This window comes from Phyllobates terribilis, unplaced genomic scaffold (assembly GCF_046119375.1).
Source record: "Phyllobates terribilis strain yellow unplaced genomic scaffold, ASM4611937v1 Scaffold_47__1_contigs__length_9908305, whole genome shotgun sequence".
Taxonomy (NCBI): domain Eukaryota; kingdom Metazoa; phylum Chordata; class Amphibia; order Anura; family Dendrobatidae; genus Phyllobates; species Phyllobates terribilis.
Window position 1 is genome coordinate 7,860,323 of NW_027362807.1, and position 13,878 is coordinate 7,874,200.

At 42.3% G+C, this 13,878-nt stretch overlaps 1 protein-coding gene across 1 annotated transcript in view; it reads left to right on the top strand.

Moving 5' to 3' along the window:
* The window catches only part of LOC141191602 (uncharacterized), a 66,780-nt gene extending 53,739 nt beyond the window's left edge, over positions 1-13,041 (top strand). Inside the window, exon 10 of the mRNA XM_073661532.1 lies at positions 10,794-13,041. Within this exon, the coding sequence (XP_073517633.1) occupies positions 10,794-11,798 (1,005 nt within the window). The 3' untranslated portion in view covers positions 11,799-13,041. The remainder of the gene's footprint in view (positions 1-10,793) is intronic.
* Positions 13,042-13,878: the final 837 nt, after the last annotated feature.

Sequence of the window (13,878 nt, forward strand, 5' to 3'; positions counted from 1 at the left end):
ACCGGGCGATAGTTTCCGGCGTCACTTTTCGCTCCCTTTTTAAATATTGGCACTACATTCGCCTGTCGCCAATCAAGTGGTACAGACCCAGTCTCAACAGAGTCCTTAAATATAAGATATAACGGTCTGTCTATCACATTACTTAGTTCCCTTAGTACCCGTGGGTGTATGCCATCAGGTCCTGGTGATTTGTTTATTTTAATGTTACTGAGGAGTTTCTGTACCTCAACTTGGGTTAGATTAGTCATACTTAGTGGAGGATTAAGCTTGTCACTTCTCATTTCTCCTGTTAGTTCTATTTCCTTTGTGAAAGTTGTCGAAAAAAAATTATTTAATAGATTAGCTTTATCCTCATCTTTCTCTATGATTTTGCCTTCTTCACTTTTTATCGGTCCAATATTATCCGATTTAATCCTTTTACTATTTATATACGTAAAGAACAGTTTGGGATTTGATCTACTTTCCCTAGCAATACGTTTCTCTGTTTCCTCCTTCGCTATTTTTATTTGTTTTTTACAGGTTCTCGTTTTTTCCTTGTAACACATTAGTGCCTCCTTACTGTTTTCCTGTTTTAATCTCTTGAATGCCTCTTTTTTGCTATTTAACGCCCCTTTTGCGTTCTTGTTCAACCATATTGGTTTCCTCTTATTTCTGGCCCTTTTATTCCCATACGGTATATACCTCTCGCACTGAGTATTCAGAATTCTTTTGAAGGTTTCCCATTTACTATTCGTATTCCTTTGATTAAGTACTTTGTCCCAGTCAATAAGTTGAATGTTTTCTATCAGCTGATCAAACTTCGCCCTCCTAAAGTTTAATGTTTTTGTTGTTCCCTTATTGATAACCCTACTGAAGGGCATTTTGAAGTCGATAATATTATGATCGCTATTACCTAGGTGCCCCCCTATCTGTACCTCAGTTATTCTATCAGGCCTATTAGTCAATATTAAGTCCAACACGGCCTTCTCTCTCGTTGGTTCCTGCACTAGTTGGGAGAGATAATTATCCTTAATATTTGTCAAGAACCTTTTTCCTTTCTGAGATCTACAGGTTTCTGTTTCCCAGTCAATATCCGGGTAGTTGAAATCCCCCATTACAATCACTTCATTATGATTTGCTACTTTGTCTATTTGTCCTAATAGCAGATTCTCATTCTCCTCTGTTATATTTGGTGGCTTATAGCAAACCCCCAGTAATATTTTATTATTATTTTTTGCCCCCTCTATCTCTACCCACATGGACTCGACCCCCTCTTCTCCCTCTCCTATATCTTCCCTTAGTCTGGGTTTTAGACATGACTTTACATATAAGCAGACTCCTCCGCCTTTCCCCTGTTTCCGGTCCCTTCTAAATAAACTATAATCTAATAAATTTACCGCCCAGTCGTAGCTATCGTCTAGCCAAGTCTCTGTTATGCCTACGCTGTCATACCTCTCCTCCGATATAAGCGCCCGCAGCTCATCCGCCTTATTGGTCAGGCTTCTTGCGTTGGTCAGCATGCAAGATAAAACTTTGGGGTTATTTAGCATCCTATTCTTCTCTAACGATCTAACTGTACTATCCCCACCCCCCTCTCCACCCTCATTATATTCACTTCTCCCCTTCCCCCTTGCTTGCCTCACATCCCACCTATTTCCTTGTTTCCCCCCCTCCCCCGTCTCTAGTTTAAAAACTCCTCCAACCTATTAGCCATCTTCTTCCCCAGCACTGCTGCACCCTCCCCATTGAGGTGCAGCCCGTCCCTACGGTAGAGCCTGTAGCCGACCGCGAAGTCAACCCAGTTCTCCATGAACCCAAACCCTTCTGCCTTACACCAACTCTTTAGCCACTTATTCACCTCCCTAACTTCCCGTTGGCGCTCCTGTGTGGCTCGCGGGATTGGTAGTATTTCTGAGAAAACTACCTTGGAGGTCCTTGCCCTAAGCTTCCTACCTAGGTCCCTGAAATCATTTTTAAGGACCCTCCATCTACCACTCACTTCTTCGCCAGCCCCACCCAGTAACCTGTCAACCCGATCCGCGATGTGCCGGACTCGAGCGCCAGGGAGGCAGCACACCGTTCGGCGATTCCGGTCTTTGTGACAGATTGCCCTATCTGTCCCCCTAATAATAGAGTCACCCACTACCAGAACCTGTCTTGCCTGCCCTACACTTCCCCCCTCCCCCTCATTACTGGAGCATACACTCCCCCGGCGGTCAGAGGATCTGTCGTGCTCCAATAATGCCGGTTCTGAACCAGCCTTCCTATACTTCTTCCCTCTATCCCTCCTAACTGTTATCCAGCTCCCTGCCTGTTCAGCCTGCACTTCCCCTCTATGCTCCACCCCCAGTATTGACCCATTGAGTGTCTGCTCGGTGAGCAGCAAACTCCGTTCCATGTTGTCGATGCTCCTCAGTATCGCTATCTGAGCACTTAGATCCAGAATTTGGGCTTCCAAGTGCACGATATGCTCACATCTCTCGCAGCAGTATGGATCCTCGAGCGGTTGCTCACGGAATGCATACATTGCGCAAGATGTACACTGCACGGCTCCGGCCAACATGGACGTCATTCTAAATATGGGGATACAGTCAGTATATATATACAAGTACAAAACACAATTATTTATATATAGGTGTATGGACGGGGATCAATTAGGGATGTGCAAGTGTATCAATTAGATATCGGCGGGGGATCAGTTAAGTATGGACGGGGGATCAATTAAGTATCAAGTATGAACGGGGGAATCAGCTAAGTAGGTCAGGTGGATTAATTAAGTAAAAAGTAAAGTAAAGAAAAATGAAATACAGTCAGCAATTCAGTCCTAAGTCCTCCCTTCCAAACTCCCTGAATACAAAGTCACTGAAAAACAAGTCACACACTTACTTTCGTTCGCACTTACGCTCCGGACACACGCAGCTCGTTCACACTCGCAAACTAAGAGATTTAGAGAGTTTTTTTTTTTTTTTTTTTTTTTTTCCTTTTCCAGCAATGCACCCTTCACCTCAATGCACTTCCAAAAAAAAAAAAAAAATTGATTATTGATACTAATAAAGATTATTGTAGTTTTACAATACGGCCTCTAGATCATCTTTCTTCGGTTTTTTGTTTGCCCTTATGCAGTATATATGATGCCCCCACACAGTGTAATGTTCCCACAGTACCGCCATCCCCCCCACACACAGTATAATATATTCCAGTGTCAGTAAATGAGACGAGAATTAGCTTTATGGAAAATGAGTCTATGAGAAACGTATTCAGCTGCAGACTCAGAGGAAGAAACTGCTTGTTGTCTGTGGCCTAAAATATATAGGTTTTATTAGTAGAAGTCAATGAAAATAACTGAATGTTGTAAAATAATAAAAATACCATTGCTGTTAGGGTCCCCGCCAATCTCTGTATTTCCTGGTCAGCCCCAACGAACTTGTGATTATTACAGCCAATCAGCTGCTGACGCAGTGAGTAACACAGCCAGTGATTGGGAGCATGGAGGAGATGTCTGAGTCAGCAATTCAACTTATGTTCCAGTCCATACAAGACTAGAGAATACAACACCTACACCTTCTATCTCCTGATATATTTCCCCTTATTGTCTCCAGTAATTGTATTATTACACAGGATTTTTATGATGTTACATCGGCTCATCTTCTTCTCATTCGGGTCTCTACAATATCAGATGCTGTCGGTGAAGATCTTCTATATAAGAGAATTTTTCAGAATTACCCATCAAAGATGGATATGGACAGAGACAAGATGGCTGAGAGGTTATTACACCTCACCCTAGAGATCCTCTTCCGGCTTACTGGAGAGGTGAGAGATTCTGATGACGTCACATTACATCATTCTTATCTATGGGAATAACAGATGGACAGGACTGGAGAGGTGAGGACTCTGGAAATGTCTGGAGGGAGATTTATTAATGTGTCTCTCCATAACCAGGATTACACAGTAGTGAAGAAGACCTCTAGTGAGTGCCGTCAGGACCCTGTGTCTGAGGGATGGGGAAGACCTCTGTGCCCAATCACGAGGCCTCCACCTCACCCCCTGATACATGAGGACATCGATGACCAGAAGATCCTAGAACTCATCTACAAGATGATTGAGCTGCTGACTGGAGAGGTGACACTGCTGGGAATGCTGGGACATTATACAGTAACGCTATGAAGGGATTGGGGGGGATGACGATATCATTGTATGTGTCAGGTTCCTATAAGGTGTCAGGATGTCGCTGTCTATTTCTCCATGGAGGAGTGGGAGTATTTAGAAGGACACAAAGATCTGTACAAGGACGTCATGATGGAGGTTCCCCAGCCCCTCACATCACCAGGTAATAGACAGGACTAAATACACACGGCCTATAATTATCTGTATGTAAAGAATGAATTCAGTCCCTGTATGTGTTTCCTCCAGATCTATCCAGTAAGAGGACAACACCAGAGAGATGTCCCCGTCCTCTTCTTCCACAAGACTGTAAACAAGAAGACCCCAATGTTCCTCAGGATCATCAGGTAGATGGAGTGAAGGTGTCATGAGATCTCCCCTGTGATTTGTAGATGGATGTGAAGGTCTTGTGCTCAGTCTTGTTTTATCCACCAGTATTATATGTTTTATACTTGTGTAATGAGAACGGTGGAGATGGCAGGATTAGAGCTGATCATAGATGTGACCTCTCCATCTGTCTGTGACTTTTACAATATTTGTTTCAGGGTGAATATCTGACCCATATTGATACTACAGAGACATATGTGAAGGGTGATGAGCGGTGTAAAGAGGAGATTCCTACATATGACTATCCAGGTGAGTAGTAACCACTAAATGCTGATAAGTCACAGATTCTTCTCAGTCACCGGCTGTGGCTGCTTTATGGGTGATGTAGACCGGCTGTATCACAATCGTGTGATCACCATTTCCCTCTAGACCACACGATATTTTAACACCCAAAACTGTCCAAATGACTTTGGGCATTAAAAGCCCTTTTCTATAGAACTTACAACCTGGAGGATCCACGTACCCACTGTGATTAGGAGACGTTGACCCTTGCCTGCCCAGATCTGTAAACTACAAAGCCAAATGTCAGCGTATTGTGATCGACTCACTCAGCTTCTTAAAGAGGCAGACACAGGAACAGTTTCTATTTAAAGTACGGCTGTTACCTCCAGGCCCACCCCACAAATACTCTAAAGGCTGCGAATTTTATCCTATGACCTCCTCCCTCTCTACAGGTGTTCAATCATTCTATCACTAAAGATGGCTGATTTACCCCCTCGTGTGCTGGAACCTTTTTCCTATGTTTAATTACTGGAGCTAACAATCTCAGTGCTACACATCTCTCCTCCAGTACTTTACCAGTGACTTTGTCACATTATGTAGAATGTGCTGAGAAGTTCGAAAATCACTTGAAGAAAAATATTATAATGGACCTCTTAGGGAAAGCGGAGGGTAATGATGCTGTTGGCTTCCTAGAACCCTGATAACTTATTGGATGAATCTACCTTCTCTCCCTTCTGTGCTGCTGAATGTGCTCATATGGTCCCTACATGACCACGTCCCGTCTTTCTGGCCAAACTTCACTTTTATGATCGACAACATTAAATGTGCAGTGAGGCCAACTGTGAATTTCTGTACAATAACAGCAGAGTTTCCCTTTATCCTGACTTTTCAATTTCTTTTAAAACCAACTAACTTCAAACAGGATTGTGATAAACTATACAGAAAACATTACACCTGTGCCATGATATATCTCTAAGCTGTGCGTGGCTGATGGCTGTAATATACATTTATTCACGCCTGCAGGAGATGTGTTGGCTCCAGCCCTGGTTTCATGGATTCACTCCACGTCATAAATTCCATTATGTTTTCAATCCTAAGGAATTCAGATTACTGCACAATCTCTCCTGAAATGGGGGCACTAATACTTTCTCTACTCTCCTGGTCAGGACTCAGTAGCTCCAATGGTCCACCATAAATGAGTGCAACTCCAGTTTAGTGTTGGAGCTCCCCCCTCATACATATATTGTTGTTGGGGATGTAACATTTTTTTATTCTATGTCTATTGGTTTACAGATTTTCATTTTGTATGATTTGTGGTGGGATCGGTCGGCCTCACTTATGTTACTCAGTAACTCCTTGGTCTCTTTAAAAAGAGGTCTCCATTGCCTTTTCCAAATGCCAGATATTCAAATTTAAGACACCTCAGCTCTGCACTATTATAAAAAGTTCTCTTTAAATGTCTAATATTTCTTCTTGAAGCTCATCTGACAGAAAATATTGGATTTTACGATAATTTAGAGTTTGTGGCTGCTGGTAATCTATTTACTCCAGGGAGGTTTCTCCACTAGTTACTCTTCTCATTTTTTTTTACTGATTAAGGCTAGGTGCCCACGATGCAGAAATGCTCTGGGTTTTTTCCTGAGCATTTCTGCATCTCCCTGGCAGAAAAAATGCATGCGGATTGTACATGCGTTTTTCCTGCCAGTGACAAGCGGATGTGAAGCGTTCTTCACATGCATTTCCGCATGCGGGTTGACAAGCGTTTTCCAAGCGATTTTAGCATCACTTGGAAAGTGCTTGCCAACTTGGTCACACTATATAAATCCATGCAAACGACCCCAAAGAATGTCAAAAAATAGAAAAATAAATCTATACTTACCATCTGATGGCCCCTGGAGTCTTGCTTCATTCTGTCCTGGCATGCCGGCAGCTTGCGGTACACTACACTGAAGGACCTGCCAGCAAGCGAAGACAAGGAGACCGGGGGCCGTCAGAAGGTAAGTATAATATTTATTTTTTATTTTATTCTTTTTTTCACAGGTTCTATGTTACCCGGGTGTGGAGGAGAGTCTCCTCTCCTCCACACCTGGGTACCATCCGCACATTGAAACGCTTGGATTCCGCATGTACAGATGCAGTGATGCGGATTCCATGTTTTCCAATGCAAGTCAATGGCGGCGAAAACGCAGCGCTTCCGCAAAATAATTGGTAGTGCTGCGTTTTTTTCCGTAATGATAACCCGCAGCGGAAATTTCCGCAGCTTGTGCACAGCACATGCGGATTATCATTGGGCAACATGGCAGGTCTTCTACCATGCGTTTTTTAAGCGTTTCTGCAGCGTTTTTGCCACTGCAGAAAAAACGCATCGTGGGCACAGAGCCTAAGACTGTTCAGCCTAATCTTTTCAGTAGAAAATGTGATGTGTTATTGTCTATAGTCACAGTTTTCCCCATCAACCTTTAACTTCTTTAACCCATCTACATGAATCTGGACTTACACAGAGACACCTAGGCTTGGGCCTTGGTGTGACCTGTTGTTCTGTGGAGTGAGATATGAAGAATAGTCAGGTAGCCGGGTCAGAACAAGGAGGGCAGAGAAAATACAAAATCAGAAGACAAAAGAGTAGTCAGAAGTGATGCTCGGTTATTTGTTACTCGAGCAATTTTCCGGCGGTTCCCTCCCCAACCCCCCCCCCCCATATCCTCCGTAGGGCTGGAGGGAGTCTAAAAATTGTTCAGATCTATGAAAATAGTGCTGAAATGGCATGGAAACAGCATGGGGAAGACCCCTGGAATCATCTCTGAATCCCAGGTCGCTGCTGTGAACAATGTTACCAGAGTAGTATGCCACTTTTACGGGCTGACAATAAAAAATACAAAAGCGAAGATAAAATGGATTTTCCTGGAAACAACAATTTTTAAGAAACATTCTTTCCAGGATAATGACTTCTATATAATGCAAAATAAATAACAGAAAAAATATTCCTCCACACCTTGGGCTATGTTCACACTTAGTGTTTTTGCACGTTCACATTGCCTTCAACGGTGGAAAATGCATTCACCGGTAAATGTAATTTTAACATTTTACTACCTTATCTGGCCATGTGGTGTGTAAGACATGATCAGATACATCTGTTTCATTTATGAAAGAGAGACTCTGTAAGTCCCATTTTTTTTTCAGGCCTCACTATTTATAAAGCGCCATCAGGCGGCCCTTACTATTGTTTGAGTACCCTGCGGCGGCCACTAAAGCTAGACGGCCAAGCTCTGCAAGTAAGCGCTTCCGGCCGACGGAAGCCACTGGCACCAATAGCAGCTGATTGGCGGGGTTGCCGGGTGCGGGATTATGTGGTCCAGACTCAAGACTACTGAGACTGGACCGTGTGGAAGACAGGGTGGTGCTGGAAACTGACTGGAAGCATTGTCTGCTATCAACCCAACAACCTTTTCACACTGGTCTGGCTTCAAGAGTGTTGTTCTGCAACCCCCTACAAAGTGGGGGTTTGTAGACAGGACGCTAGGTCGACATGATGTGGATGTTTGTTGTGCTACTGCAGCAGGCACAGTTTCACCTTGCCCACAGCCTTAGCCTCTGCGTGCACCATCAGCATCACATCCACTTCCCCGTCCCTTACTACGCGCCTTGCTCATTTTAAATGCAGTATAATATTTGGCAACTTCAACAAAATTTCACGATTATTAACGCAGTAAAAATCTGACCACTTCAGATGAGCAAGTTTTACTGCAATAGCAATATGCTATTGGTTAGCGGCCAAGTCAGGATGTATGTTTTCAACACACAACTGGCACATTTTAAATGGAGTATAATATTTTGCAGATTCCAAAAAATTTCAGGATCATTACGCAGTAAAATCTGACCACCACAGATGGACTTTTTCTATGCTTGCACTACATAGCAATGCTAGTCAAATCAACTAAGTGTGGCTGTATACTGTTAACAAACAAATGGAGCAGTAAAAATAGTGTACTATATTGCTTTTCACAAAAATTAGCAGGATTAAGAGCAAAAAGGAATATTATTATCCCTGAGAACTAGGGCTATTGATATGAGTTACAGCACCAGAAAGAACATGCAATGAAGCCTAACCTGTAGTGCACTATCTCTCCACAAACTCTGCCTAACCTGCTAACAGCAGTATTAATATACATCAGAATGAGCCATTACAAGGGCTGTTGGTTCAGATGAAATAAATACAACTGGTGTGGAATTCCTGTCTAAAAGCTAGAATTCTCTGCATCGCTCAGCCGCAGCTCTCCCTACTCTGCCTATTTCCGGGGTAGACTGTGATGAGGGCAGGGTCCCTGGTCTTATATAGACCTGATGATGCTATGTGGCCAGCCATTCACTATAATGTCACTACCAACATGGCTACGGCATTACAGTGACTGGCAGGCAATCCCTACATGTTAATTGGCTGCCTAAAAAGTGCCAAACATGTGAGGCCGGGACTCGAGCTCGCTCCCGAAAATTTAAGAAAAAAAAATACTCGCTGAGTACTGAGCATTTCGAGCATTGTGATGCTCAGGTAAGTAACGAGTAGTGACAAGCATGCTCGCTCATCACTAATAGTCAGTAAATGGGCCAAGGCCACATCCGGAAACAAACACACAAGCCAGGCGCTGAGTACAGAGGACTGAACCAGAGGAGAACAAGGCTGTATCAGGCAGCTTCTGGCAATATGCTCCGAGCTTTAGTAGTGTGACTTCAGCTAGATTGCACACACTCATACTGCCAGACTGGATGGTACTACAGGTCCCAAGCACCCTAATCTTAATGGCTGGACAGAGCCTGCACCGCCCAGAGCTTCTGGTTCCGACATCTCCATCACCAGCGCAACCCGCAGAATGAATGAGGCAGTTCCTGGTGACAGAAGCAGACATCGCAGGAGAAGATCCCAGAGGAGACGGGATACACCATTTGCAGAAGCCCTAATATGACAAAATGGCAGAAAACCAGAACATTAGAAATCCCCATAAAGTGACTCCATTTTGGAAATTATAACCCTCAATGAATTAATCTATAGGACTAGTGACTCCACAGACACTTTCCGGAAATTAGCACGCACTGAATTTTGGAGAGTGAAAATTGCACATTGGCCATTTTATTACCCAACACATAGTGCCCATATTGTGCTCCAGGAGGCACACAATAAATTTACTGGGTTCTTCTCACTATAGTAATGCCAAATTCATGGATGCTAAATGTGGTTTCGGCGCACTGCAAGGGTCAGAAGCAAGGGGGGCATTTGTTTTTGGGAGAGCGGATATTGCTGGATTGGTTTATGGAAGCCATGTTTCTTTTTAAGAGCCTTTGAGCCACTAATAATGTGGAAACCTCTGTTTTTCCACTGACAGATAATGGACCTGAGTGGGGACTTGTTTTTTTGCAGGATGAGTAGAAGTTTTTATTGGTATTATTTTCGCCTACATAACATTGTTTGGTGGCTTTTTATTCCATATTTGACAGGCAGAATGAACAAACAGTTGAACACCACGCTCCACTGGTTCATGCTATGAGGTTTTCTATTAGACTGTGAACTGTCATTGTCTTGGTGAATAATAAAATTTTTCTACGTAACTTTCCATTGTTACCGACAGTTTAAGTAGAAATGTTCAAAAATATTACATTCAGGGATATTTTATTCAAACATAATAATTGTTTTTTTCTTGGCAGATGACTGTACCAGGAGATCAGAGGGACAGCTGATATCTTCAATTTTTAAATCCGATGATCTTGAGATCCCACAGGGTACAATTGAAGTGAATGCCATTACTCCAGATATACCATCAACCCTTCACAGCAAAGATCTGTCATCTGATCCTTTGAAACAGATCCTGTCTTCTGATTCATTACCGAATACTAAGGAAAATCAAAGTCACAAAATAAGCATTAAAAATCAAACTGCTCCTAAAGCAAATAATCCATTTTCACGTTCAGATTATGGGAATAGTTTTCCTCTCCAAAAGTTTTTTCTTAAGAATCAAGACATTCACACAGCAGAAAATATATTTTAATGTTCCAAGTGTGGGAAATGTTTTAACCAGAAATCGAAGCTTGTTCGTCACCAGAGAACTCACACAGGGGAGAAGCCATTTTCATGTTCAGAATGTGGGAAATGTTTTATGAAGAAATCATCTCTTCTTAGTCACCAGAGAACACACACAGGGGAGAAGTCTTTTTCCTGTTCAGAATGTGGGAAATATTTTAGACATAAATGTAGTCTTGTTTTGCACCAAGTAACGCACACAGGGAAGAAGTCTTTTTCATGTTCAGAATGTGGGAAATGTTTTAACCTAAAAGCGTATCTTGATAGCCATCAGAGAACCCACACAGGGGAGAAGCCTTTTTCATGTTCAGAATGTGGGAAATGTTTCAGCTGGAAACAGCATCTTGATAACCACCAGAGAACTCACACAGGGGAGAAGCCTTTTTCATGTTCAGAATGTGGGAAATGTTTTAAACGGAAACAGAATCTTGATAACCACCAGAGAACCCACACAGGGGAGAAGCCTTTTTCATGTTCAGAATGTGGGAAATGTTTTAAATGGAAATCAGATGTTGTTATACACCAAAGAACCCACACAGGGGAGAAGCCTTTTTCATGCTCAGAATGTGGGAAATGTTTTAGCTGGAAATCACATCTTCGTAGCCACCAGAAAACCCACACAGGGGAGAAGTCTTTTTCATGTTCAGAATGTGGGAAATGTTTTATCCGGAAACAGAATCTTGATAACCACCAGAGAACCCACACAGGGGAGAAGCCTTTTTCATGTTCAGAATGTGGGAAATGTTTTATCCGGAAACAGAATCTTGATAACCACCAGAGAACCCACACAGGGGAGAAGCCTTTTTCATGTTCAGAATGTGGGAAATGTTTTAACCGGAAACACAATCTTGATTACCACCAGAGAACCCACACAGGGGAGAAGCCTTTTTCATGTTCAGAATGTGGGAAATGTTTTAACCAGAAATCAGCTTTGATTAAGCACCAGAGAACCCACACAGAAGTGAGGCCTTTTTCCTGTTGAGAATGTGGGAAATGTTTTAACCAGAAATCAGATTTGAATAAGCCCCAGAGAATTCATACAGGGGATAAGCGGTTTTCATGTTCAGAATGTTTGAAAAGTTTTAACTGAAAATTGTATCTTCCTAATAAGGTTGTCCAATACTAGGGCAACCACTTGTCATTCCTCATGTTTGGCCTCATTAAAATAAAAACACTCATACTCACCCTCTATGTTGTCGCTGTTCCAGCCGTGTCTGCACTTGTGTACCCGGGGCTATTGTGAGGTTGTTACATCACACGAGCCCTACGCCCAGTCAGCGCCAGCTTCACTGTCCCCGCCTTCGGACAGATTGAACATCAACAGGAAGCCAGGGCTACAGCTTCTTTCTGAGTTTCTCTTATTGTTCGATGTGTTAAAAGGTGGAGACAGTCATGCCATGGCTGATTGGTCACAGGGCTTACATGACGTAACAACGTCATATAATCCCTGGAAATGCAAGTGCTGACACCGCTAGAACGCCACAGACATGGGAGGTTTGTATAATTGTTTTTATATTAACAGGACCAAACATGAGAAATGAGAAGGGGTTGTCTAAGTAGTGGACAGCCCCATTTAAAGATCAAAAATCCGATACAGAGAGAAGACATTATCATACCTAGAGTGTGAGAAATGAATTTCTGGAAAATCGTATTTTGTTGATCATCAAAAATAACTCAGACGGTTAGAAACTATATATGTTATTAACATATTGTATGTACGTATTGTGTGTATGTAAATGTGAATCAGAGCTCTGTGTATATAAATATGCATATGTAGCAGAGCTGTGTGTATGTAAATGTGCGTATGTAGCTGAGCTGAGTGTGCATGCACTGTCCATGCAGCAGTGTTACAAAGACCACATGGGCCAGAGTTCATCCTATTGATTGCCGTACTCCTTTCCCGTTGGTCTAACACTTCTCAGACCATGCAGGGTAGGGGACCACACTCAGATAAGACTTTATTGGATCAACAACAGTTAACAGCATATACAATCCCATTGGCTCTCTGGGGATTAGAACCTCAGAAACTTTGGGGCATTTAGGGCCAACTACCAGGATGATGAAGATTCCCCAAGGGACCTTCAGAATTTTAAGAGTGTTAGTGTGGAATAATGGGCCAAAATCACACCTGGGCAATGCATGTGACTAGTTTCTCCATACAGGAGGTATCTTGAAGCTGTCATCGCCAACAAAGGCTTTTGTGTGAAGTATTAAATAAACTTAAGTAAGTGAGTTAAATACTTATTCCCTGTGTCATTTCTCATTATTACAAATAGCTTAATTTTTGGCCATCTTTGGTTTGATTTCTTTAAATTGTTGGGTCCAGAAAATATTTGGACAGTGATACAAGTTTGGGCATTTTAGTTGTTTTCCAAAACATATTTAGGATACAATTATATAATCAGTCTGGCCTTAAAGTTCCAACTCTCCGCTTTAATTTGAGGGTGTTCACATCATAATTGGATATAGGGTTTAGGAATTACAGCTCTTTAATATGGGGCTGCATCTTTTTCAAGGGACCAAAGGTAATTAGACAATTATTTCAAAAGCTCTTTCACTGGCTGTATGGGCTCTTCCCCCATTAATCCATCATCAATTAAAGGTAAAAGGTCTTGTGCTGATTCCAGGTGTGGCTTCGTATTTGGAAGCTGTTGCTGTGAACTCATAACACAGAAATGAGCTCTCAATGGAAGAGAAAAGATCAAATCTACAAATGATCAGAAATATTAGGAGTTGCTAAATTAACAGCATGGTATATTTTGCAAAAAAAAAGTTCACTTCTGAGCTTGGGGACTCAAAAAGGTGTGCACGCCCACTGAAGGCAACCGTGGAGGATGATTGCAGAATCCTTTAAATGATGAAGAAAAGCCCCTTCACAATATGAACCTACGTGAAGAAAACTTTCCAGGAAAAAGGGGTTTCAGTGTTTAGGCCCACCATAAAAGAGCAGACTTCATAAGAGCAAATACAGAGGGTTCACCACAAGGTGCAAAGCATTCTTTGGAGAGATGAAACTAATATCAACCTGTATAAAAAAGATGGGAAGAATAAAGTTTGGAGAA